Genomic DNA, 27,777 nt, shown 5'->3' with positions numbered 1-27,777 from the left:
TATCGCCTAACGCCAATTACTGTATATTTTAGTTTTCACTTTTGATTCTCATTTTCACTTCTTCGCACTTTTACGTCAACAGCTGAAGATGATTCGTGGACGAAACGAAAGCGCTTGTGACAGCAACAACTATGAAACTTTTATTAATATTTTTGATTTCGATATAAAGAAGATTATACGGAAAATCAAAAAGTTAAAAGAATCATAAAGCAATGTATTTAATATTTTCTTGAATATATATATGGATCTGAGCATTTTATATTGGCACATGTATGATAATAAAAAGCCCCTAACCTGTTGGCAGATCATAGCATAACGAGCAAGAACATTGGCGTTCTCCATCATCGCTTGATATGAAGGAGTGTGTGGTCCGATCTTCAAGACGCAGCGCCATTTAGCAAATTGGGCACCTCCTTTCTTGTAATCAGCACAACGAGCTGCCAATCCATCCAAACCTGAAGAAAAGGAAAAAGTTGTTCAATATTCAGCAATGGTGGAGTATAAAGATCTTCCACCTTGTGAGTATGGTGGCAAGTGGTTGTAGAGGGGGAGACAGCAATTCTCAATCAGTAGACCATCTAATTTAAATTTCCTCAACAATAATTTTTCTAACAATTATGAAGCGTTTAAGAAAATGTTTCTTTAGCGTTTGATCTCTCTAGGAGATATATTTTTATTAGTTTTGTTTAAGTAAACACTACTTAAATGAGAAGAAGAGGATAAAGGCGAAAAAAATAAGAAAAGCAAGGAAGAGTAGCAAAAGATAACAAAAACAAATGCAAGATAAATAGAAGAAAATATGGAAGAAGTGAGAGGAGGTGGAAGACTAGTAGAATGAGGCAGCATAACATAGTGAAGAGGGAGGTGACAGTGGCCAAGTGGTTAACGACACAGACTGACAACCTAGTTGTGCTAAGTTCAAATCCAGTTCATTTCACATACGGTATATATTTATTTGTGTATAAATCAATCTTTTTTTCACTTTTTATTTCTTTTCTTGGTGAGAAGATTTAAAGTAAAAAGAAAAAAAAAAAACAAAAGGAAAAACAGAAATAAAAAGTGAAAAAAATATAAACAGTAAACATTTTCATGTTGGCAACCTTGGAAATTAATACAATGTTACAAAAGAACTTTGGTTAAATATCCAGGTAGTCGAGATAACTAGTGAATGTAATAGCTAGTACCTATGTTAGGAATTAGAATATGGGAAAGCAAATATAGATAAGAGATCAAGTTGTCAAAATTGTTGAGTTATTTCCCTTTATATCAAGATAAGTATTTATATTGAATGATGCTAAAATAAAGACTATTGGACATAAACTTTGTGGACAAACCAGACAGACCGAGATTCATTTATACCAAATAGGTTTGAATTGCAGAAAGCATTCTAAATTTATTAACAATTCAATGGGTGACATCTTAGCACCATTTATGTTTTTTTCTTTAGCTTTTTTTTGCTGGTCGCCACTTATCAAAACTCAAAAGCCACTCAAGGATAAAGATTAAAGAATGTTAAGTGAGACAACTCCATGATGATCAGTAATGGTGGAAATTGGTTAGAATTTGATTTAAGGACGGCTCAACAAGAACTTGTTTACATTGGATTTGAAAATGACTGTAAAGTCAGCTGAGAACCAGCCCTGCAGTATTGTGTTCCACAGATAAGCAGAGCTAGGAAAGAAATTTTGTTCGTGGAATTTACATTTAGTTTTTGGCACAAATAGTAGGGAAGATTGTTGATTAAGGTTGTAGCTAGTCAAGTGTTTGTCACAAATGTTTTAGAGAGAGACACCATAGATTGAAACTCGGCTGAGCATCAGCCATGAAAATGACGAAAGAGCAAAGAGAATCACATCTCTTCTGTGATAAAGAGGTAGCTGGGAGGAGGAAAAAGACATTGTTCACTAGATTTCGAAGTCAGTTTTGAACATCTTCAGGGCAGGGAAGTATGGTCTGACCAGCTCCTCCCCAGATGTGGCTCCAGTACTCTATCTTTAAGATGTATTTGGCTTTTACCTAGGTAGAGGATTGCATCAGGAATGAAATACCTTCTGGTGCAGTAGAATGATCCAACCCTTTTTTTTTCAGAGACTTTATCAACTGATCTAACATGCATGAATATTTTGGTCTACAGAGATACAATTTTTTATTAACAAGCCAAATTTTACAAAGACTATAAATTATTAATGAAAGTATCTAGTTATCTTAGATTTTTACAAACATGATTCCAGACATAAAATGATTGACAGTAAAATTTCCAAAGATTCACATCTTTCGAGTTTTTTTTTTAAGTTTTTTTTACTTTTTTACCCAAATTTACCTCAAAAGACAAATTGCCACAGTAACTTATAGTAATACCGTAGCTTAAGAACCATGCTTAAAGAGAACATTCTAAGTAGGGAGTTGAGCAGCGAAATGTTTACATTACATTTAAATTTCTGCATGTTAATGCAGTCAGGGAAACAGGTGATGGGTTGGTTGGTTGGTTGGTTGGTTGGTTTGTTGTTTTACGGCATATCAACCCTTTTCGGGTTATTTAATACCAAATCCAAAGATTTTGAAGAAAAATTTTTTTATAGAATATATTTGTTGTTTTCAAGTCGGTTTCTATTTAACCCATAGTTGGGACCCTAACAGGTACCACCACTCCGTGTCAGAGTGGATCTGGGAGCAATGATAATTAAAGGGTGGCTCCACACTCTCCAAAGCCCGCAAGGTGGGGCCTCATCACTGGATATAGTTTAAGGTCATGTCCAGGACTGCAGGTGATGGTAGGTCATTCCAGAGTTTAAGATTACGAGGGGAAAACTTTCAGAGTAAAATGCTTTCCAGCATCAGGGGTGAAGTATATAATGAAAGTGGAGTTGCCAGGTTAGTTGGGGGTATTTACGTTGAGGGGACACCACTGCTATGAGTTTGGAGCACATTCCATTATAAACATTGTAAAACGAGCAGAGATACAACATTGCGATGATGGGACAAATGTTGAAGCTTGGTTGATAGTGAGGGTCCTATTTGATTGGAAACCTTTTTTTTTTTTTTTTTGCACCCAGACCAATAAGAGAGAGACTAGTAACTGCTGCATCAGTCCATATGTGGCAACAAGATTTCATGCCTGGGTGAATGATGGCTTTGTAGAGATATAGGATATTGTTATATGTGGATAGTTTTCAAGCATGACAGAGGGAGCCTACCAAATGTTAGCAAAATAATTCAACAAATACCTTGGGTTGTGGATTCACTAAAGGTACCCATTAATGGTACAACACCCATGTCGACTTTGATTCCTGGAATGATCCCCATGTTCTTGAGGAGCTGTACAAAAGGGGTTCCATCATCACTTTTCTGGTAAAAGGTCTCATGATAGAGAATGACACCGCTGATATTGTTGGCAAGGTCAGGGTTTGTGGTGAAAAGAAGTTGACGATATTTCCTTCGGTTATCTTCTGTATTCTCCAGATTGATAGCCGACAACCTCTTGCCAATTGTACCTGTTTAAAAAAAAAAAAAAAAAAAAATTAGGAGTATCCGTTACCGTTTGGGTTGCTAATTTACAGAAAGTTTATACATGAAATTAAAATAAAAAAAATTTTTTTATTCTTTTTAAATAACAAAAAAGCCTATATTCCCAATTCCAATTTTGGATTGAAAAATTTATACTTAATACTAGACTACCCGTGACCCGTTGGGTCAGTATGTTATATTAGCTATGGAATTGATATATGAGTGTGACACTTGTGACGTAAAGAAAATAGTTTTTTGTGACATAACAGAAACATGAAAGAATATTAAAATGAAAAAAGAATATTAGATAGTTTTCTATGAGTCATTCTGTTTATAATTGTTTATTTTTGAAAAATAAAAATCGTACAGCCATTGAATTATAAGTGGTTTGCCATACTTATAGGTAAATGTGCACAGAACAGATATCATAATACTTAAAGTTAAATTCAAATTTTGATATATCTTTTGATTTAAACAAAAAAAAACGTTTGGGACACTGAAAACGTACACAGTAAAACTATGTTGTCAACGGGTCAAAGTTGATTTATTTGTAAGAAAATTACGGCAGTATACTTGTAATACAGAATAGTTGCAAAACATCCTCACCCTTCCCATATTAAATAATAATTTCGAAATAATAATGTTAATATTTCAGTGCGCAGGTCAAATTCTGCAAAAGAAGCGATTTGTGTTTATTTGTTTATGCTGTTATGGGTTAATGTTTATGTACACATACGCAACCAGAAGTCGTAAATCAGATGTTGGGTTACAACACCCGTTACAAGGTCGTTTGAGTTTTATAATTATATAGATTTACATGTTGAAAATTTTAAGGTTAAACTTAAAATAATTAAAAAGATGAAATTATAAAATAAATACAGATATAAATATATAATAGCTCACATTCAATTAAACTTAATATTTTCTTTTTAGAATAAACACTAGAAAAAAAATAATAATAAATGGAAATATGCTAATAGGACCAAAACTAAATTCTAATATAGTAATAGCATAATTGGCACTGAATATTTAGAGGGACTATATTTCAAAATAATAGTAATGATTCACATAGAATTCAAACAGGAATCATTATTTTCCTAATTTCTTTTCATCTTACTGATGTGTCTTCAGAGGTTATGCCATAGTCGCTGAGTTAGGCACTATAAAAGATGGCAACATTATTTGCCCATAGCTAGGTGTAAAGCTCATTCACCTTTTATTAAACAGTGCCTAATATTCCCAAAATGCTTACCCATTTTAATATGTACCAGGCTCAATGTTGCTTAACTTTGATATCAAACAGAGAATAAAAACTGTAAAATAAGGGAACATTACTCTTTATAAAATAACTTTAGCAAAAAGCATAATCTACCTAGTTATATACAAATAAAATTTCAATAAAAAAAAAAAACACATACAGAAGTAGCCATAGCATATGAAACGAAAACAATGAAATATGTATTAAAAAGTTATGCATGATCAGTAATGAAATTCTTACCCAACAAAAATTTGGATGTAATGCATAAATATTATACACAGTTACGAGATTTTACACGAGTTGTTTTTGTTTTTTTTTTAAATAAAGATCAAATGAAACAAAGAAAATAAACTAGTTGACAAAAGTTAAGGAACGATCTTGTTAATATTTGATTGTGAACAAACTATCAATAATATTTCATATTTCGTAAACATACCCATATTTTCAAGAACTTCTTTGCATTGTTGCCCACATGATCTAATTATATTCTTGGAAAAATCAGCAGTAATTCTTCCTCTCATTTGACTTGATAACTTCCACTGGTGATGCTGCTTTTTCAGGGTCTTTTCAGAGTCGTTTCTCCAATCATATTTTAAGAATTTTCTATTAAATTTAGCTCGGGGTAATTGTTTCAAATAAAGTCATAATCTTCAGAGTCTTGTGACAAGATGTATTGTTCCACATGAAAATAGGAGATTTATAAAAATTATGGTGTAATCTTGATACCACATACTACTAAAAAACTTTGTAAACCCAAGGATTGATATTACCACAAATGCGAATGATAGCCAGAATTTCATCAGATGAAATCACTCCCCCACACTATCACACTGCCGGCGTCAAACTTAATGTTTTCTCAATACATTAAGAAGACAGCATTTCACCTATTCTACAACATGCATAAGTTTTTCTATCAGAAGCAAATATATAAATCTTGGTCTCAGTGAAATTAAGTATATCTTATTGTGCATCCGCCCAAACATGTTCTCTCGCATACTTCAGGCATACCCTTTGGTTTCGTTTTAAAATGAGACCTTGAAGCTGGAATACGAGTATGCAATCCAGCATTTTCTCATCTGCAAGCAACCATTTTCCTTGAGATGTTATCCGTTTATTTATTCAATTTATCAGCAATTAATGTAACCGTTTCAAATCGATTTTTGTAGATATTTTAACAATTCTTTGATTTTCTTTGTGATTTTGGAAGTCTGACAGTTTTTGGCTTTGTATCTAACATTTTATCACTTTTGTACTGGCTAATTACACGACAAGCAACACTTTTGTACCTGCTAATTACACAATAAGCAACACTTTCAGACCTATGAATAATATCATGAATCAACTTTTTTCTTGATAGTGATAAGGTGTTTTTCTTCTAAAGAAAGCGTTTGTGTGTAGAATTTTCAATATTGCTTAAGAGCAAAGTTCTAATAATTCTAATAACTTAATTATTGTTAAAAGTTCAGTTTTTTAACAATGTAAATTAAAAATTAATTTACAAATTATTGGTATTGTTCCTTAACTTTTGTCCAGTGGCTTAGTTGCTTTGTTCCATTTAATCTTTTAAAAAAAATTTTTTTAATTATGTAAAAATTTGTAATATGTTTATGTGTAACACCCTCATCTTTATTTGGTAAAAATTTCATCACTAATCATGCATTACTTTTAATACACACATGCATATATATATATATATATAAAAACTATATTCCAAAATTCATGATGTTGACCATCTTATAATTTATTCTTTTAGTTCAGTTGACTTTTACAATTCTTGACAGTATCTGTTTCGTAGCGCAAAATCAATCAATTATTATATCAATCAGTGAATCTATTATGCCCTTAACTCAGAGGAAATAGCAACAACCAATCCGTCAAAAGGAAATGAAATGTGATTTGACATGATTAAAATCGGAAAATTGGAAGAGAAGCTGCATATACCTTTTATATGTTTCCATTACGCCATTTTGAATTATATATATACACACACACACACACACACACACACACAGAGTCCTTGTTGTTTTCCGCCTTCATGCTTATTGGAGAATTGAAAAACAAGAAAAACTAAGCAATATTGTAAACATCAATTTTTAAGATGAAAATATTTGAAAGAATTACAAATATAATTATTACTTGAATAAGTCTGGGTTCATTTACAATATCTAAAAGAACAAAAAAAGGTTAAAAATAAAAGAAAATAAAAATAGACAAGTAAATGTTACCAAAGGCAAGATAAGTTACTCTTCTACTTACCTGGAAAAGAGTTTTGGGGCTTTAACTTTATAAGTGTTTTTAGTTCAATACGAAGTATGTTCAAGTATTAAGTTAGAAAAAAATATGCCTGCCTTAAAGTTGCCAGATTGAATCTCAATAAGCACTCAAAAATGTAATGTTCGATTGAGCTATTTTTATTATATGTATTTCTGTTTTCACTTACAGGTGATTAGCCTTTCTTTTTCTTCTTTTTTTTTTCGCATTCTAACAGATCTGACTTTACTTTTGTATTGAACTAAAAAATTCTTTAATTTAATTAAAATACAAAACTTATCCCAGTGGATAGAAGGGAAACTTATCTTGCCTTTGGTACCATGTATTTTTTTTTTTTTTTTTTTTTTTTTTTTTTTTTTACACCATTTTTTTGTTTTGTAATTTCATTGCATTTTTTGATGTCATGTTTCCCTTCTGTTAAACAGATCCCACCCCGACACACCCCAAAAAATATCAACTCACCTGTTGATTCGTCAGCGGCTAAGATACCTTTCCCAGGTGCCACAATGGCTTTGGCTACCGTCCTCAGTTCATCTTCCTCTTCACGTGAAAGGTAGGGAGCAAAAGATGGCATGGTGAAAGTTTCTGAAAGAAAAAAATTTGTTATCAAAATAGTTTGGTTGTTTTACGACATATCAACCCTTTCTGCGTTATGTAATATTTCATGCAACACATGTCCTCAACCCTCAAGTGACCAGCTTTCATTTTCATCCATCACACTGTTTACACATGACTGATAAACTCCTCCTTTGATCAACAGTAATAATGCTCTGCTAGTTAGTAATGACAGTAGTAGCACTTGTTTCATGTGCTCCAATGGAAAACATCGACAACCTCTAGTTTTGCCATCCACATTTTTTTTTTTTTTCAACACCAAGTTTTTATTCATCTCTATTGTCTTAAATACAAATTGGTTATCTTCCATGTTAGACAATACCTATTTATTATGCATGCATTCGACAGACGCCAAACTGTAATCGGAATTTTGACTTAACTCCAAACACCTCATGTCATGCCAGGGATTACCACCACCATGGCATATAAGAGGAAGGAAAAAAAAAAAAAAAACGAATAAACCTTGAAGATGAATATTTTATTATCTGAAAATTTGTAAGAAAAAAAAATTGTTTCTTCTTGTTGGTCAAATAGCGGTCACAACAAGGAGTGTTTGCTGGCTTTTGGGGGACTTCTCGCTTGACTGAACTTGTGTCTTGTTTTCTTATTGTCTGGTTGTCATTCTCTTTTGTTTACAAAAATCCTGGGTCTTTATCTCTTATTAGCTTCCACAGACATGTTGATTGTTAATTCTATTTTTATAGTGCCAGCTCTCATTGGCTAATTACATTTTACAGCTGATGAGTAAACATCTGGTTAGGAGTTACTTTCTTTGCGAATCGCCACAGCAGATTAACTTTTCTAGAATTTCTACACTATATTGTTCTCATCCTGCTGAAATTCCACAGAATGAGAAATATATTTAATCAACAAAAATGTGTTGATAAAGCTGATATATTTCTGCAGACTGAAAAAAAAAAGATTTTTGGACATAAAAACCAATAACACATTTAATATTTCTATGAAAATAGAGTCTACTGTATTCCAAATATAGAACTGACCAAAATAAGACTAATAAGTACTCAGAAAGTAATACAATAACTGTATTGAATACAAATCACATTTTAAGCGTTTAATTCACTCCTACAGTTCAGCACCTCTTGGCAATGTTCTTTTTTTGCCGTTTCTTTCAACGTTTCCTTTTTAAAAAATGGTTTCGCTAAAGGGTTGTCAAATCGGCCTTTTTTGGAAACAGTTTGGCCTTTGAAAAAGGCCAAATACAATTTTAAAGGAACTAACTAAATGAACAAGCAGAATATATTATCAGTCCTTATCTAAAGCAATAAAAAAAATTCTGAAAAATTAACTTTTCTATACTAACAATTCACTAAAAATATCTTCAAATTATTGTACACTTATCAATAACTGTTTGCGGCTTATGTTTGTTAACACAATAACGAGATGTTAATACATCTAGCACATCTACTGGAACAAATTTAGGAATTTAAACTAATTCCGTCATGACATGAAAGTTATTTTCACCTGAAATACAAGCACCAAAAATTCAATTATCATTCAGGATTCAGAACCGCCACCATTATAGCCGTATCTCTCCTTGCATGACAAGCCTAAAATCGTTTATAATTTTCATTAAAATTCTATTTTCTGTAAATTTCAGTATACAAATATTTTTCAATGCATATTTTCTAAAGTTTTCCTAATATTTTGTTAACTAGATTTTCAATATTTATTTTTTTCCAAGGGGAAATAACCAAAACGATCTTTAAGGAGTTACTTCCCTTAGACCTCAATATTATGATTAACAAGCTTTAACTTTCTCAAAATACTTTTGAGAAGTCAGAAATTTCAAATGCGCTAAAATTTCTGACTTCTCAGAAAAGTATTTTGAGAAAAGTTAAAGCTTGTTAATCATAATATAGAGGTCTAAGGGACGAAGTAACTCCTTAAAGATCGTTTTGGTTATTTCCCCTTAGTAAGCATCAAATCACTATTTTCAAGATGTGCCGTTTTCTGTTTAGCAAATTTCATTGTTTCGTCATGCCGATGAAAGCGAATGAATAAAACTTATGGTTACAGGAGAATATTTTATTTTTCCCTGTTTTGGTGAGAAAATTTTAATCTTAAATGTCTCAACTGTAATCTGAAGAATTTTTGCCGCAAAATTTGCAAATCGAAAGATTTTTTTACAACCTACCCCAGAAACACCTACAACCACCCCATGTTAACTGCTTTCGAGGTTGGGGGTGTTTATTCCGAAAGCCGTTCTTAACATGGGGAGGTTGAGGTGTTTATAATACGCTGGGGCACGTCGTAAAAATTTGCAAATCGAAATATTAAATTCCAAGTAAAATCAATGGTATAACCTAATGTAAATAAACGTAATGTACTTGCAATAACCCTTATCCCTGAGTGGCTTCCGGGCTTGATAAGTGGTGACCACTGTGTAAAAAAAAAAAAAAAAAAAAAAAAAACATGTCGCAGTATGAACATATCAAAAATTTACGAAAAATGAGGTAGAAAATTAATTATTAATGGAAACAGTTTTCGAAGACAATTAGCAAATACCGAGTTCTGCTAAATTAGCCCAATATTTCCAGTTTTCAGAAAATAATTCCCTCCATTGTGACGATTCGAACTCCCGTTTATGTTTTAGCAACATTTTGAATTTTGCTATTATAACAAATAGGTACGGGCAAAATTTTAGGTAATCAGTCAGCGTCAGGATGTTTAAAACTTTTTGAAGGAGATTTTGAAGTATTTAAACCGTCAATTTCTGGCTATGATTTAAGTTTAATTTAATTTTTTTTTATTTTTTTACTATTCTGTATCGTTTTGTTTGATTGGGGGGGGAGTCAAATAAAAATTTTGCTTTCAATGCAGTTTGAAACCTACGCTAACCGTTATTATATTCCTCCGTTTTTAAATATCTAAATTTGCGATGTTAAAACATCTGCATCCTTGTGGGCCCATCAATAAAAATGTTTGTTTGCTAACTTGAGTAATGCGAGTTTGCACCCAGCATTCATCATCTTTTTTTTTTTTTTTTTTTTTTTTAACAAAATCTTGCTTCCAGTTTTGCTTTTGGCTGATGGCACCCAAGTCAGTTTTTTTTTTCTTTTGGCGCCTCGCTGAATTTTTGTAATAACAACAATAAATTAAGTATTATTGTTTTTGCTTAAAAACATTAAAAAAAAATTTTTAAATCGATCTGTCGACAAGCATCAAAATATTTTCAACAATAGTTTAGCATTTTAAAGAAATTGTTTACGAGCAGAGGTTGGTCATTAAAATAAGTTTTGTGGCAGTAAAAAGAAGATGGTTGCGCCGAAATTGTCCAAAGTAAATTAGAAACAACCAATTGATATAAAAAAAAAAAAAATTGACAAGACACCCCTGAAAATGGTTGGAAGTTACATCGACCGAACAAAACACATGAAGACTCAAGATGAAACCTGTAGTCCAATATTTATTTCCCTCCCACGACGGAATGATGTGACACGAGTCAGAAAGAGAGATTGAATAATAAGTACACTAAAGGAAAAGCACTTTGACCTGAAAACAAAATGCCTGTAAAGCCACCCTGTCGGCATTTCCTAGTAGAGGTGCCTCGGGCAATTAACCGGAAACTCCTCAAAGGAAGAAGGCAAAGTCTGACAAGGTGAACCTCTTAGAATCTAGATCAGAACAATTAGTTAACAAAAAAAATAAAAGTAATCTCAATAATGTTGGCTTTGGGACCAAAAAAAATCAAATACAAAAAAAATCAAATAATAAAAAAAAAAAAAATTTATGAAATGTATTCGTCGATTTTATAAAAAAACAAGTCAACACTCCCACAATACGCACACAAATGGGTACCAATGCAATAAAAGTCAGTCAGTGCTTTTTTTCATGTTTATAAGTTTGTGACCTTTTAATGTTTTACCAACCATGTTGTGTTACTAGAATTTATTTAATTTTAGAAGCAAATTTTACATGGTCTCCACATTCTTAAAAAAGGAGATTTTATTTCTTGCGTCTTTTTATACATCAACATTTTGGGAATTTGTTTTATGTAAACTATTTTAGACTTTAAAGATGAGAGTTCACTTTATCGCTATATAAATTTAAATGATCTTCCAGTTCTTGATCATAACTTGGAGATAGTAATCTGGGGGTATCCCATGTATTTTATACTCCTGTCAAAGGATGGGGTTATTATCCTTAGTCGGACTGGCAAGGGTCGTAATTAAAAAAAAAAATAATTAAAAAAAAAAAAAAATGCAGAATTTATCTCCTACAGCAAAAAAAAAAAAAAATACTTGGTTAACTGTCCTAAAACGCTGGAAATGAGGATAATTTTATTTGGAATTTATATGCACAACTGATTCCCCATTCTCACTTTTAAAATAATTCCCTCCTCTCCTATCATGCTGTTCAATATGTTTACAAGTTATCGTTCAATAAAGAAAAACAACTATTTTCCGGTGGAATGAGGACGATTAGCTGGGAGTGTTAATTAATAATTCCAAAAATTAAATCAAAACTTCAGGAAATAACAACCCTCACCACAAACGAAGTTGGGACAGAGCCAAACACCAATGACTACCCAGTCAGGGCCTTGAAATCTTGTGGTCGACGTCAAATAGACAGTTGTAGCATCACAGTGCTTTTCACGCTGACCTAATACTTAATTTCAGAATTGTATACAACTGATTATTATCTTATCAATCTACTGTTTTGGGTTATTTCCTAGTTTACAAATGTCTGAATATGTTATTAACATTGGGCAGTCCTTAAAAGCAAATTTTTTTTTTTAGATAATTAAATTGGACAAGATATTGTGTGTAACTTTGATAAATTATTGAACTTTTGGGAAATTTGTGGATTATCACCTTTCGTTGAATCCCCCCCCACACACACACACAGGCACACAAAAAGATCTTTTTTTTTTAATTACTATTAATCAAACATTTGAAATTAAATAAAACAAGTGAAAATTAGAAAATTAAACAAGTTGAAACTCAATAAATATCAATTATGCAAAAATGAAATTTCAGTCAATGCGACTTGGTTGTCCCACTGAAGACTTACCTGCAAAAGGTGTTTATTTCGAAAGCCGTTCTTAACATGTGGAGGTTGGGGGTAATACGCCTAAAACGCAACTTTTTGCAGGTAAGTCTTCAGGGAGACAACTAGGCAACATTGACCGTAATTTCTAAAAGTATTTTAATTTTCGATTTTTGAAAGATTATCAAGACCGTGACTTCTGGAAAATCTACAACAGTATAGTAAATAATGGGCAATCAACAATTCCCTCACTAACCAACAATCACGGGGTTGTTTGCTCAGCAACCGACAAAGCTAACATGCTTGCCAGTCGGTTTGCCTCAAACTCCATACTGGACCCTTCCAACCACCCCCTATCTGAATTTCCTATGCGGACAGACGCCACCCTAGACGATCTACAAATCACCCCTGCTCAAGTACATGCTATCATAAAAAACCTTGACACTTCAAAAGCATGTGGACCCGATCTCATCCCAGCTGTGCCATTAAAAAAGTGCTCAGCTGAAGTAGCTCCAGTTCTCTCCAAACTCTACAACAAATGCCTTAATGAATCTTGCTTTCCGGGCTGTTGGAAAACTGCTTCTGTGGTATCAGTATTCAAGAATTCTGACGAAAGAACTGACCCATTAAATTATCGCCCCATTAGCCTCCTCCCACTTTTTGCCAAAATATTTGAGACCTTAATTAACCATGCTCTAGTCCATCACCTTACAGATGCTAAGCTTCTGACTGACAAACAATATGGATTTAGACAAGCCCGTTCCACAGCAGACATCCTAACTGTAATCTCTGACCGTATATACCATTCACTGGACAAAGCGGGTGAGGGCAAAGCGGCAGCTCTAGATATATCTAAGGCTTTTGACAGGGTATGGCATGAGGGTCTCCTCAGGAAGATTAGATCATACGGTATCACTGGTAGAATACTTAACATAATTAAATCCTTCTTAGATAAGAGAAAAATCCAGGTTGTCCTTGACGGTCGTACATCTAAACAATATGATATAAATGTGGGAGTGCCCCAGGGGTCTATCCTTGGACCTCTACTGTTCCTGATATTCATAAATGACCTCCCCGGCAAAATTGCCTCTGAGATAGGTATATATGCTGATGACACTACACTCTATAACAGACATGACAGGAAAACAAATGAACACATATCTAAAGAAATGGCAGAAACACTAGACGATGACCTCCAATCTGTAGTGGAATGGGGACAGGGATGGATGGTTACGTTCAATGCCGCCAAGACTAAACTAGTTTTATTCAATAATTACAAGAAACCTTCTCTACCACCTATAACAATGGCCAACGACTCTTTATTTGAGAGTACGTCTTTCAAGCTCCTTGGCCTAACGTTCACAGGAAACATGAGTTGGAACAATTACATCGAGGGCATTGCCAGGGCCGCTGCAAGGAAGGTGGGCTCTCTCTACCATGCTAGACAACTACTAACACCCGAAAGTATCCTGTACCTCTATAAGGCAACCATTCGCCCATGTATGGATTATTGCTGTCATATTTGGGCTGGTACATCTGCTACTAGTCTCTCGCTCCTTGACAAGGTTCAAAAGAGAGTCACAAATCTGATAGGCCCTGAACTGGCATCTAAGCTTCAGCCTCTGTCCCATCAACGAAACGTTGCATCCCTCTGCCTGTTCTACAAGTATTATAATGGTGAATGCTCTGACGAACTGTAAGCACTTGTGCCCTCACGACGTGAACACCCTCAACAGACCCGACAAGCTGCAAAATCCCACCCCCACACTATAGAGATCCCTAGATGTAAAAGATCTTTTTACTCCAGTAGTTTCTTCCCCAGAACCGCTAGACTTTGGAATTCCATTTCAGGTCCCTGCTTCCCCAACTGTACTGACGTGCAGAAGTTCAAGTGCAACGTGAACCAACATCTTGCTGCCCAAATCCCTACATAGTACCCCAGTAGTTGTTGCCCCTGTTAGTAGCCCCCTACACAAAAGTGGCAATGTGCCTTGTATGAAGGTGAAAATGTAATAATAAAAAAATAAATAAATAAATAAAAAGACCTCCCAGATGATAGTCTTATGTCAGCCATTTTTTCTTGTTCTAACACTCAACACTATTTGTGCTTTAAAGTAAATAAATGCTTTAGTTTTTTCTTTTTAAATATTTTTTTACAATTTGCCATCTGTTTGAGAAGTTGTTTTTATAAGACGACAAACATAAACCAGGGAGGGGATCGTTGAGTTAGATGTGGAGCCGTGCTCTAGTAATTAGAGACCTTTATGGTGTGCACTTGCACGACGAAGTTGCAATGCATGTTATTCAAGAGATCAGGTAAAAATAAGTTAAATCGTGAAGAACTTATCCAGGTAGGTAGTAACTTATCTTGCTTTTGGTAACATTTGTTATATATTTCGTTTTTTATCACTGGGAAATGTCCAAATAACTTGACTTTGTTAACATTTATTATCGGCAATATGGGCTTTTGTTGGTTGAATAGACAACATGGCTAACCGATACTGATGTCATGTGGAAATAATGCCAAAACCCAGTTTTATTATTTTTTTAATATCTATTACAATTTCTTGCTCGTTTAATAAATTGTAGCGTTTATAAAATTACGAACATAAAACCCAGGAAGGAGGGGGTTAAGAGTTAAACGTAGAGCCATGTTCTAGTAATTGGAGACATTTATTATGTGTACTTGCACGACGATGCTGCAATGTTCATTATTCAAGTGGTTGCATACTTGTGTTATGCCCATCATGACAACAGGTTGAGCCAGAAATGATATATCTTTTATTAATGTGTTTAAAATGCTAGGTTTTTTTTGGTTCCAGTTTATGCATGTGTTATATATACATATATTTTGATTATAGAAATTCCCCTCTGGACCAAAATACCAGATTTGCAACAACAGATGCCACATACAAATTTATTACGTCTACACTATTATGTAACCTTTGAATGCCATTTACGCCACATTTTATTGTTATAATAAATCCTACATTCCATCCTAAGAGCGCCATCATCACAATTGCAACCATCTTTAGAGGAAGTAGTCTGTATTTTTCCCTCTAAATACCAAGTACTCTTACTGCTCCCAGTCATCACCGGGAGGATTTCTACACTTTCGAGGGATATGGGTTCCACCCTTATTAACTGGATCATATACTCATAGCCATAACATAATCCTTCCATTTCCCCAATACAAAAATAATAAATTTTTCCCTCTCACATTCCTCTAAATCTCCTTGGTTGGTTGTTTTTGTTTTACAGCATATCAACCCTTTCCAGGTTATTTAATGCCGAATCCAGTGATTTTGAAGAAAAAATTTTTAATAGAATATATTTGTGTTTTTTTTTTTTCAAATCAGTTCCTATTTAATCCATAGTTGGGACCCTAACAGGTACTACCACTCCGGATCAGAGTGGACCTGGGAGCAATGGCAATTAAGGGATGGCTCCACACTCCCCAAAGCCCGCTAGCTGGGGCCTCACTATCGAATAGAATTTAAGGTCATAACCAGGACCTCTCCTTGGATGAAACTGACTATTCGTTCATTCCAGAATCTAACTCCTATTACAAAAAATAAACGCTCCAGAAATTTACTAATATGGCTTCACTCTATACAAGAATCGCTTTGCATAAAGTACACCTAATGCAAACATATTAAACAACTGCGACCTATTAAGACAATGTTTATAAGACAAGAATGCAGTTTTACTAAACGTGTATGACCAAAATTATTCCCGATCATTGTATGACTGACTGCTCCTGCTGTTTGTCATAGAAATGACGCGTAAAGTTGCTTGAATCAGCAGGAGCCAAATCGGACAATTTAGCTGTGCCCGATTTTGATCATACATAACGGGATTTACTAAAATTGTACGATTATTTGCTCCTGCTGCTGATTTACTATTAAAGCAACTTTTACATGGACCAGCTACTGGGTGTGTCAGCACAAAATATCGTAAAAATGCATTTACTCACAAATGTTAATCGAGGTTATTTTTGGCAAATATATTTTTAGATTTATAGAAAAGTATTTACAAAAAGTATTTTTTTCTTAATATTATTTTTCCCAATTCTGTGTACCATTTTTTTGTTAAAAATCTTTGTAAAAAAAAAGTTTCTTTTTTAGATTAGTCATGCCTTGGTTTTACTAATTATGCAAAACTAAAAATTAAACACAATTTTATGTATGTTTAATTAAAGCCCGAGACACTTATTTTGCATATTGAAAAAATAATTGTCTTAGTCGTTAAGGGTTTAATTAGGCAAAGCAACTTCGTCATGAATGATTTACTCAGTTTGTCAGCGCAAAAAAAAAAAAAATCTTGCATTTTTAAAATAAACAACAAAATGAATTTACTCAAGTTTCAGTCTAGGTTATTTTTGCCAAATATCTTTTTAGCTTCATACCTAAAGATATTTTAAGCCAGAAAATAAACAAAATAAATAGAAATACAACTATTTATGTGCTGCGAGATATTTCAAATTTTGTTATAAATTTCTGTTTCAAAGTTTTAGAATATAGTTCGTGTTAAAAAAAAAAAAAAAAATCTAAGTTAAAGAAAAAAAATCACTTGGGCTTATTAAAGATTTAGTTTGAACCTTTTTGCTCCAGTTTAATTTAAAAAAAAAAAAAAAAAAAAAAAAGCAGTAGTCGATAACTGAAAAAATGTTTGAGAAAACTTTAAAAAATGATTTCCTTTACTTGGGAGGGGAGGGGTCAATGTGTACTGCTTGTCCAACCTGTAAAGGGTGTTTATTCTGAAAGCCATTGTTAACTAGGGAGGTTGAGTGTGGTAATTCCGAAAGGCATTTTCTTATTTTCAACCTCTCCATGTTGACAACAGCTTTTGCTATTGTGTTAAAAAATGAAAATTTAAAAAAAAGGGTCCACTTGTAAAAAAAAAAAAAAAATTCTCGGATGAAAGTTTTGTTTTTATTTCAATAAAAAAAAAGAAATAAACTTATTTATTTTACAAAGATTAAAAATAAAATAAAGTGGCAAGCTGGGTCTCAATCTTTAAGAATTTGCCAAAATTATTGTGACTAAAGTGTTATTGTTTATTTTAATAACAGTTTTTGCATTGATGGATTTAGTATATCACTCGTGTAAGAGGGAATATTTAATAAAAATCGCAAGTTTTCTTTAGTAAATATCTTTTTAGGTATGGACTTAAGATATTTGCCAAAAGTAACTTCTTGAAACTTCTGATTAAATTCATTGCATTGTTTATTACAAGATTGTTTTACGATATTTTATGCGGATGGGCCCAGTTGCTTTAATCAGCAGCAGTGGCAATTAGTTATACAATGATCGTACATCAAAGAATGCTTTCATTTTTACATTAAGTATATACCATACATGTTAATTTTTACTAGACAAAAAATTCATAACTTTATGTGCATATGTGTGTGTATATATATATATATATATATATTAAGAAGTTTGACTCATGTCTAGGTAACCTACATCTAAAATTTCAAGTGTTCAGACCCAAAATTGGCGGAGGGGTTTGGTAGAGTCTACAAAGGTCAATTCTTTCAACTTTGACATCTTGCCAGCCAAATTTTCGCCCAAAAATTGATTAAAAAGCTTGCTGCATATCTGAATACCCTTTATGTAAAATTTCAAATGTTTAGACCCAAAATTGGCTGAATAGTTTGCTAGAGACTGCAAAGGTCAAATCTTCTGAACTTTGACCGCCAAATTTTCGGACAAAAACCGAATAAAAAGCTTGCATTATGTCTGAATACACTTTGTGTAAAATTTCAAATGTTTAGACCAAAAATTGGCTGAGTAATTTGGTAGAGGCTAAAAAATCAAATTTTCAACTTTGATCCTACTTTTGACCCCTTAACATTTGTTTTGGGCTCAAATCAAGTTAAAAAGTTTGATCCATGTTCAAGTAACCTACACCTAAAATTTCAAGTGTTTAGACCCAAAATTGTCCGAGAAGTTTGGTACAGTTTTCAAATCGTTGAACTTTGACCCCTTGACAGCCAAATTTCTGACCAAAATCCAATTTAAAAAGATTTTCCCAAATCTCAATACCCCTTACGTCAAATCTCAAGTCTGTAGACTGAAAAGTGACGGTAGTTTTGTAGGGAAATGTAGACACAGACAATTTTACTTTTATAGATATGTAGATACTTAAATTTTTACAATCTTGCATTTTAATTTTCTTCTTTTTTTTTTTTTTTTTTGCTATTAATGTTACAGTTAAAGTAGATTTTAAAATCATTTTTTCTAACTATTAAGAATTACCTTCCTTAGACCAATGAATTAAATTTCCGAATTTCTGTTTCAGTGAAAATAATTTGAGCTTATATAAATGGTTTAAATATTTTTATCGTCCTCCCCCACCCCACCCCTGAAATTAATACAGAAACGTCCAAGGACGATAACTCTATTTGATTAAAAGTTTTAGAAACTTACTTATTAGACTTATTTAGTTTCACTAGAAGTAAACATTTAGTTCTTTACACAAATAACAAGCCCCTATTTATTTGCCCCCCCCCCCTACACACGCACCAATCGCACCATTAATGTAAAGGGAGACACAAGATCAGTTTTTGATGTGAAGAAAATCCAACCCTCAGAAATGGGGCATTTCGGATTATTTAAAAAAAAAAAAAAAAAAAAGGTACTCATCACTTATTTAAAAAGCCATTCTTAACATGGGGAGGGAAGGGTGTTTTTGTACCTATTCTGGACTTTAACCTTACAATTGAATGAAAAAACATAAAACTTTAATTAAACTTGGAAATAAGATTTTAAAAATAGCGCGGATAAGTGCATTCATTAGCACAAAACAAAATACAGTCAAGTAGGATTTCTCTTCCGACCGATAGTAGATACGATTTAAGGCTGGAAAAAAATTTGTCACAAATTAGTTTGTGTCGTTAACTCACGAACTCGCCATACGGAATGAAAATGGAGACGAGAAAGAACAAACATGTTCAGATTACTGTTCATCCGTATGAAATGTTGGATTTTTTTTTTCTTCGTCCATTTCGTTGGGTATGAAAAATAGGTTGGCAATGACGCATATTAACTCATTCGAGCCATTGCTCTGTAACACTATAGAAAATAGACGGTGGCAGCCGATTTGGCATCTCCGCCGAAAAAAAAAGGTCAATGCGTTCTTGTTAGCTTTATTTTAATATCTTTAAATATAATAAGAATATTTGTAAACTTTTTTATGTTTACTTTCATGAATGTACCGCACGCGCACGGATGGTTTTTGGATTTTTTTTGGATTTTTTTTTTTTTAATATATTTATTTTCAGAAACACTTTTACAGAAATGAATGTTAACGGTTCCAAGAATTTTAATTTTTAATACTTGTGCACCTATGTTACCGCGCTGAAATGACATTATTTAGAACCCCATTCTTAACATGGGGAAGGGTTTTTTTTTTCACTATTCTGTACTTTCTAACAATAAACAAAAATATTGTAAAAATTTAATTTAACTTGAAAATACTATTACACAGGCACCATTTTTTCTTTATTAGTATTATTTTTTTTTTTTTTTTTTAGGGCAGTTTACGGATATTCTTATATCGATCGCAGACCTTTTTTCAGCGGGGATGTCAAATCGGCTGCCACCGTCTATTTCCTATTAAGTGCCACGGGGCAATGGTTCGAATGAGTTTATATGCGTCATTGCCAATAGGTTTTGTTTTTAATTGTTTTGTTGTTGTTTTTTTTGTTTTTTTTACTGAAATATAATTTTGATTTACTTTTTAAACTGCTAAGAATCCAACTTTAATTCAATGTTGGCGAATCGTTGGCGGCGCTTGCAATATTTTTTTTTTTTCTTGCACAAAAAGTTTTAATATTTTAAATATTACAAACAAACGTTGACAGTCTTAAATTTACAAGCAAAAATTAAGAGGTCAAAATTAAAAACATGCGAGTTGATAAAAATCGAAAAGAAAAATGGCCGCGAAAGTATAAATTTGATATAAAAGTTTCTTAGAACTTTATTTCAAGACAATAAAGAAAGCTATTTGAGATAACAGATAAATTTGATTCAACATTTGGGAGAATACTAAACGTAATGAGTGAGAAAATCGAAATGGTTCATCGTGTGCAACCAAGATATAGAAAAAAAAAAAGAAAGAAATACTAAAAAACACTTACCGTGAACTTGTTTGACAACAGCCGCGTGACAAGTTTCTATTCGAAAACGCACGTTGTTTGTCGCTGGTGTCGTGGAATGAATTGGCAAAATGCGATTATCTGATTGGCTATTACAGCCGCACCCTAGCACTTGTCACAACCAATCAAAATGCGACTACCACCGGCATTCTAAAAATCTTGCTAATAATAATAAACAATTGCGATTACAGTTTGTGCACTGCATCTGTGTATGTGTTTCTCGTCCTTACGTAACGTACGCATTATTCTTTTGGTTGTCGAAATTAACGTTGCCATAGCATACTAGAAGGAATCTTTTGAAAACCCAATATAAAAATAATTGATTAGGTTCTTGACCTGACCCCCCCCCATATTAAAAAATAAAGAAAAAATCTGTACGGCACGCGTCCGTGACAAAGCAAAAGTATCATATTACAAAAAGTCACGTAAACTGATCAAGTTTTATTTTTAAATAAGAAATAAGCAAATTTTATGAGTAACCGAGAAGTGGCTGTTTCGTCTCCCATACTGAAAATATTTTCCAAAAACAAAGGGAGATAATACGTTCCTGAAATTTTGAGATGAGGATTGGTTATTCGTATTATTTGGATTTATTGGACTACTGTTCTCATCTTTAATGTAATTTCCACAACCAGTCGATGTAACCTCCGACCTTCTTCAGATGTATCCTGCGGAACTTGGGAATGTTTCTGTCGGACTCGGAAATTTGGACAGAATTTCGAACGGAACTGTTTATTTATTTCACGGGGGTAACATGATCTTGTTCCATCAGCCATTACTGGATAGTAGTCCTAAGTAATTCGCAATCGTATTTTTCGGCCGCCAACACTGAGGATTGAACTTTCAACTTTCGGGACAATAACACTTTTAAAATACATTTTTCCAAGTACTCTAACTACTACTGCGCCACAGGTATGCGAAAAAGTGATATTTTCCTGAAGAAACAAAACAACGTAAAACGATTACCAAATTATTATTTTTTTTTTTTTTTTTTTTTTTACATAGGCATCACCCCTTATCAAGGTCCAGGGGCCACTCGAGGATAAGGGTTAACAATGTACAGTAGTTAATTGGACAATATAGTAATTGTCAGTAATAGAAATTCAATAAATTTGTTAACTTAAGGGGAATGGCTTATAAAGAATTTGTTAACATTGGACTAGAAGACAACCATATTGTAGTCAGCTGGAAAGCAGGAAAACGAAAGACAGTTCCACAGGCGTGCACTTCTAAGGAAGAAGCTTTGTTCATGGAATCTATGTTTAGGTTTAGGCACAGATAAAGAGTGGGGGGAATTATTGATAGTGTTTTCAGCTAGATGAGTGTTTCTTGTGAAAGTTTGGCAAGGGTGAACCATAGATTGAAGCTCAGTTGAGCACTTGCCATGAAAATAACGATAAAGCAGAGACAAACTCGCAACATCTCTTCTGTGAGAAATAGGTTGCAACGAAGAGAAAAGGACATCTCCTATGAGGCTACGAAGTCTATTTTCTACTCTATCAAGTCAGGATAAGTCCTTTCTAGCAGCTCCTGCCCAGATGTGGCAACAGCACACCATCCTTGGACTTGGCTCTTATATAGATAGAGAATTGCATCAGCAGTGAGATATCTATTGGATCGATAGAAGGATCCCACCATTTTTCCAGTGGCTTTGGCAACAGACTTGATGTACGTGTTCCATTTCAGATCAGGAGTAAAGGTCAAGCCCAGAAGCTTGTCAAAACATGAGGCCTCCCCAAGATGAGAGCCATTCATTTCAATTGATACCAGATGGGGATCAGAGCATTGATGATGTAAAGATAGAAGCTTGGTTTTAGATGCATTAAAAGTAACCAGCCACTCCTTTCCCCATTATACCACGTGCTTAAGATCAGAGGAGAGAGAATCGGTGAGAACTTGGTCGTTTACGGTCTTAGATGTACTACCATAGATGGTAGTTTCATCAGCAAAAATGTCTATGAATGATGTAAGGATGTGATTTAGAAGATTATTAATGTAAATCAGGAAGAGAGTTGGGCCCAAGATGGACACCTGAGGGACTCCAGCATTAATACTGCGAGCTTCTGATTTCTGCCCATCAACTATTACTCTTATGAACCTATCAGAGAGAAATAATTTGATAATTGAGAAAATATTTCCAGCTATACCATAGCTGGAGATCTTGTGAAGTAAACCTTTATACTATACCCTATCAAAGGCCTTTGATATGTCAAGAGCAATTGCCCTAGAAAAGTTGCCTCCGTCGAGAGATTCGCTAATTCTATGAGATATAATTGTATGCACATCTGCCGTAGATCTAACAGAACGGAAACCATATTGTGTGTCACTAAGAAGGTTATTTTTGCTGAGATGGTTGATTACTTCTCTATTTAACACAGATTCCAGCAACTTACTCATGACGCACAGGAGACTTATTGGCCTGTACTGAGAGGGTGATGAGCGATCACCTGAATTCTTAAATACAGGGCATACTGATGAAATTTTCCAGGGAGATGGGAAACTATTCTCCTTAAGACAACGTTTAAACAGTTTTGTAAGTATGGGCGCTAGTTCTGTATGACAATTGCATCCAATTAATAATTTAATGGCTAAACGATACCGTAATAATTAAATTTAACTTTCAAAATATGATAATAAAAATAAAATAGATAAAAATTACTCCGGGCCACACCGGGTAAGATAGTTTTATTTTATTTATTTATTTTTTTATTTTCTTTATTTTTACTGAATGTCTTTAATTTTGAACTTTACACATGCAATCTCGCCGTGAGAAATAAACTCTGCAGTTTTGTAAGTTGATGACACCGTTTCCCTTTCTTTTTTTTCTTTTTTTTTAACTTGTTTTTAAGTAAAGATAACGACTGATAATAATTGATAAGAAACCAGAATATCTAGCTAGCAACTAGCAAGGCTATTTGACGTTGCCCGATGGCAGGAGAGGGGGTCATGGATAACTAAATGAAAGCTTTAAACCAATGTGCGTAACACTTTTTCTTTAATTTTGCCCACTCTCTTCGCCTTTCGCCTCTCTCTCTCTCTCTCTCTCTCTCTCTCTCCCTCTCTCTCTCTCTCTCTCTCTCTCTTTACATGTAATAATTTGTTTTAAAAAAAGTCTAAAAACAACGACCCTAGTGTCTAACTCTGCACTCGTGGAGAGGCAAAGTAAATAGGAACAACAATAAAAGGCACTGAAGAAGATCGAAAAGTACAACAGCCGAAACATAGCGAATCCGTGGCCCGTTTGGCCAAATTGCTACATTATGATATACATTTAGTCATTTTCTTTTTTCTTTATTTTATTCCTACCCTCGCGTGTTTGTTTTTGTTTTGTTTTTTTTTCTACTTATGTCGTTTATTTATTTAAATCACCCTTTTACTTTCCTTCGAGTTATGTGTGCGTGTGTTCAGAAAGAGGAATGTGCTGGGCGCAGAAAAACGAGAAGAGAGGGGAATGGAATTTGTACAGAGTATAGTGTTCCAGAAGTTGTGAACACATTTAAACATTGAATATCTCGGAAACTATTAAGGATAAACAAAAACGTGCCTGACATATATATAATTATTAATGAATTTAGTTAATTCGTCCCTTGACAAAGGAGGGATTGGACCTAGTAATTCACTCCTGTGAATTCATTTGTTTGCACTTTTCTAAATAACCATGTCTTGGATTTTTGTTTAAATTTTACACAAACATTAGTTCTAGTAAAAGTAATTTTTTTTTTTTTTTTTTTTACTTGTGGAGGGGGACCTCGCATGCTCAGCTTGTTTTAATTTAATTTTACCAGTTTCACGTTACATAATTTCATAGTTCAACAGATGTAAGAACTTGAAATGCATCCAAGACTTTTGGGACACCCTGTATTTACTCTGAGCAATGCTGGGTACCCCTGCTAGTATATTTATAAGGTAAAATGGAGAGAAAAAAATAATAAATAAATAAAGGGAAGTTCGATTTATCTATTATAAGTCTCTGCGCATGTTCAGTGTGCTACGTCACAGCGAACTGACGCTCTGGTGACAGGTGTTTGGATTTCGTGTCACTTTCCCTCTGCTTATATTTTCATTGTCTGCTCGACTTCGTGGCTCAATTGTAAAAACAATAAAAACAAAATTTGAAATGTCTGCCCATTTGTCTGACTGCTTATTTCAGAGGTGGCGACACCCCACGGCCCACGGCCCACCACCTCCATTCGGTAGACCCGAGACTACTGAAAAAGAGACCGTGTCAGCAGTGCTCTGGAAGCCGGCTTAGTTTTAGTTAATGTCACCTTACTTAAAACATTGAAAACAATTATAGAGTCGCTTTTAACAGTAACAATATTTTTAAAAGAAGAGAAAACATTACTGCGTAGTGTTAATCTGTCCCTTACTTAAATTTCGTTTTTTTTGTTTGTTTTTTTTCAATTCCTTGTATGAAAATTTGATAATTTTCGATGATTAAAACAACACGTTGAATTGTTTACCTAGGCTCTAAGATCGATCGTGCAAACAGTGAGCTATTATGTTGGTGCAAAAATAATGTCGTTTTTTTACTTAAAGTTGAACGTAAAAACACGACATTATTTTTGCACCAAGCTAATATATATTTTTTCAAACATGTTTTTGCAACAAAACTATACGCGCAGATAGACTATTACACAGCAAGAATGTCAAATACTATGCCAAGTTAACTTGAATAAACTGTAACGGTCGTGAAAGGTCAACAGGGTCAAATAAATCATTTTCTCGTGGAAATAGAACTTTCCAATAAAAGAAGTCATAAAATAAAATATGTATAACGACCATTAAGAGAGGTCCGGTGGAGTTCATACTTGAATATGGTTTTGTCATAGAAACGCGATGTCTGCATTCTTAACAAATAATTCAGTAAAGATTATCTTAAAAACAGATACATAGTTGTTGTTGTTGTTGTTGTTGTTGTTGTAGTAGTAGTAGTAGTAGTAGTAGTAGTAGTAAAATTAGCAAGTAACTACACATAGATGTCCATGTTTCATTCCCACACGAAATTGTAAGGTTAAATGCATAGATAATTTGTTTACGATTGTTTTTATATATAAGTAGTGTTTACTCTAGCTGTCTAACCAATTGGATTCGTTGATATTGTTATTCCTTCTTGGCTATTATTTTCATTGACAAATGGGTGAACTCTCTCTCTCTCTCTCTCTCTCTCTCTTTATATATATATATATATATATATATATATATATATATATATATATATATATATATATATATATATATTTAAAAGAGTGTAGCCATCAACAATTGTGGTTTTTTTTTAAAGGTTTTCATCATATTTTTATTTTAAAATATTTTTATAACGCGTTTCGAGCTTAGGGTGTGCTCTCTTCAGATATTTTCGTAAAAAGTTTTTCTTTAAAATGGGAGTTTGTGGATATGCCTCCGCTGATATCAAATATGTTTTTCATAGTGGTGCGATGCGTGTGTTCAGTGTTTAGACGTTCTGTCTCCAGCTGTAAGTGTTTTACTGTGACCGGTCAAAGTTAGTTTCAAAGAGTGTTTTTTAGTCCATATGGTGAAGGTTTTTATGGCTTCTTTAGGGTTCTTTTTTAAAGACTTTCTTTCCCCATGTATAGCATACACTCACACACAATCCCATACGCATACATATATATTCATGTACATGTACACATGCACACGCACACAGGCACACACACATACACACACGTACATACATAGAAATATATGTAGGAGTATACATATATACACATATACATACCCACCTACACACTCACACACGCACTCGCATACATCCACCGCTAACAATTATTTTTATTTTTTTATTTTTTATTTTATATATATATATATATATATATATATATATATATATATATATATATATATATATATATATATATATATATATATATATTTTTTTTTTTTTTTTCCCTACCAAAACACGCATGTATATATGCGCTTAATCATTCAGACATATGTACACGCACCCACACACACACACACAAGTAAGATGGAGAATAATAGGTAGAAGATATATATACACACACATACACGCACATACACACATATATGTACACACATATATGTATGTGCACATACACTCACAAACATCCACATACTATGTAGGCACATACACATACACACACACATGCACACACACAGACATATGCAGGGGCTCACACATACGCGTATATCCATATTCACACGAACACATTTACCCACTCATACATGTGCATACATATGTATATATACATACATACACACATACATACGGATGTGTATACACTCATCCACCCATATATATATATATATGGCACATGCATTCACAATCCCACACACACATACATATTCATACATCCCACCTTATGTATATATTGGTTGGAGTTTCCTTTCCAATCCATGCACATATGCATACATGGATTCGGTCACCCAAACATAAGTGCACGTATATATACAAACAAGATGTAGCATAGATAACAGATGATATATAATTATACACACACGCATACACAATCATATGTGTACACCCACGCACATACACATATACACACGCACACACGCGCGCACACACACATACATACGTTTAATTTCTAGTTGTTTGTTTAGTTAAGAGAAATGGTACTGTACTGGGTATGGGCGCGCGCACCCGCGAAAGTGTGCGTGTGCCTTATTGTGCTTTTTTGTTGTTTCGTGTGTGAGGGTGCACACCTACCCAAGCATGCATGCGTGTAAGTGTATTTTGTGTTTTGCCTATTTATGTGTATAATTATGGAGAGACGTTTAAGGTGGGATTAAACTTTGTTATGAAATTTTTTTCTTGAGTTAGCAAGTAGAAGTAGTTGTCAGTTTGGAAGATGGGCATTATCTCGAATCTGCCTCCACTGCATGCGTGTATATGTTGTGATACATGTAGGTGTCTATTTTCCGCGATTTTGATGTTGGATCGGTGTAGGGCTAAACGCCAACCCAAAAACCT

The 27,777-nt window shown here is 33.6% G+C and overlaps 1 protein-coding gene across 4 annotated transcripts in view; it reads right to left on the bottom strand.

Annotated features, from left to right (window-relative positions):
- Positions 1 to 27,777, bottom strand: part of LOC145288126 (fructose-bisphosphate aldolase-like) — a 73,079-nt gene that overhangs the window by 7,685 nt on the left and 37,617 nt on the right. For 2 of the 4 annotated variants that reach the window (XM_080136321.1, XM_080136289.1), the window contains exons 2-4: positions 7,496 to 7,618; positions 3,225 to 3,491; positions 295 to 455 (exon numbers count right to left, since the gene is read on the bottom strand). In XM_080136321.1, coding sequence (XP_079992447.1) covers positions 295 to 455; positions 3,225 to 3,491; positions 7,496 to 7,607 — 540 coding nt within the window. In that variant the 5' untranslated portion in view covers positions 7,608 to 7,618. Of the gene's footprint in view, positions 1 to 294; positions 456 to 3,224; positions 3,492 to 7,495; positions 7,619 to 19,568; positions 19,729 to 20,804; positions 21,352 to 27,777 lie in introns of those variants that run through there. The other 2 variants (XM_080136244.1, XM_080136208.1) reach the window with 2 other exon arrangements.

The sequence above is a fragment of the Euprymna scolopes genome, chromosome 1 (assembly GCF_053919585.1).
Source record: "Euprymna scolopes isolate OS-2025 chromosome 1, ASM5391958v1, whole genome shotgun sequence".
Taxonomy (NCBI): Eukaryota; Metazoa; Mollusca; class Cephalopoda; order Sepiida; family Sepiolidae; genus Euprymna; species Euprymna scolopes.
Note: the sequence above shows the minus strand (reverse complement) of the source record. Positions and strands in the feature narration are given on the sequence as shown.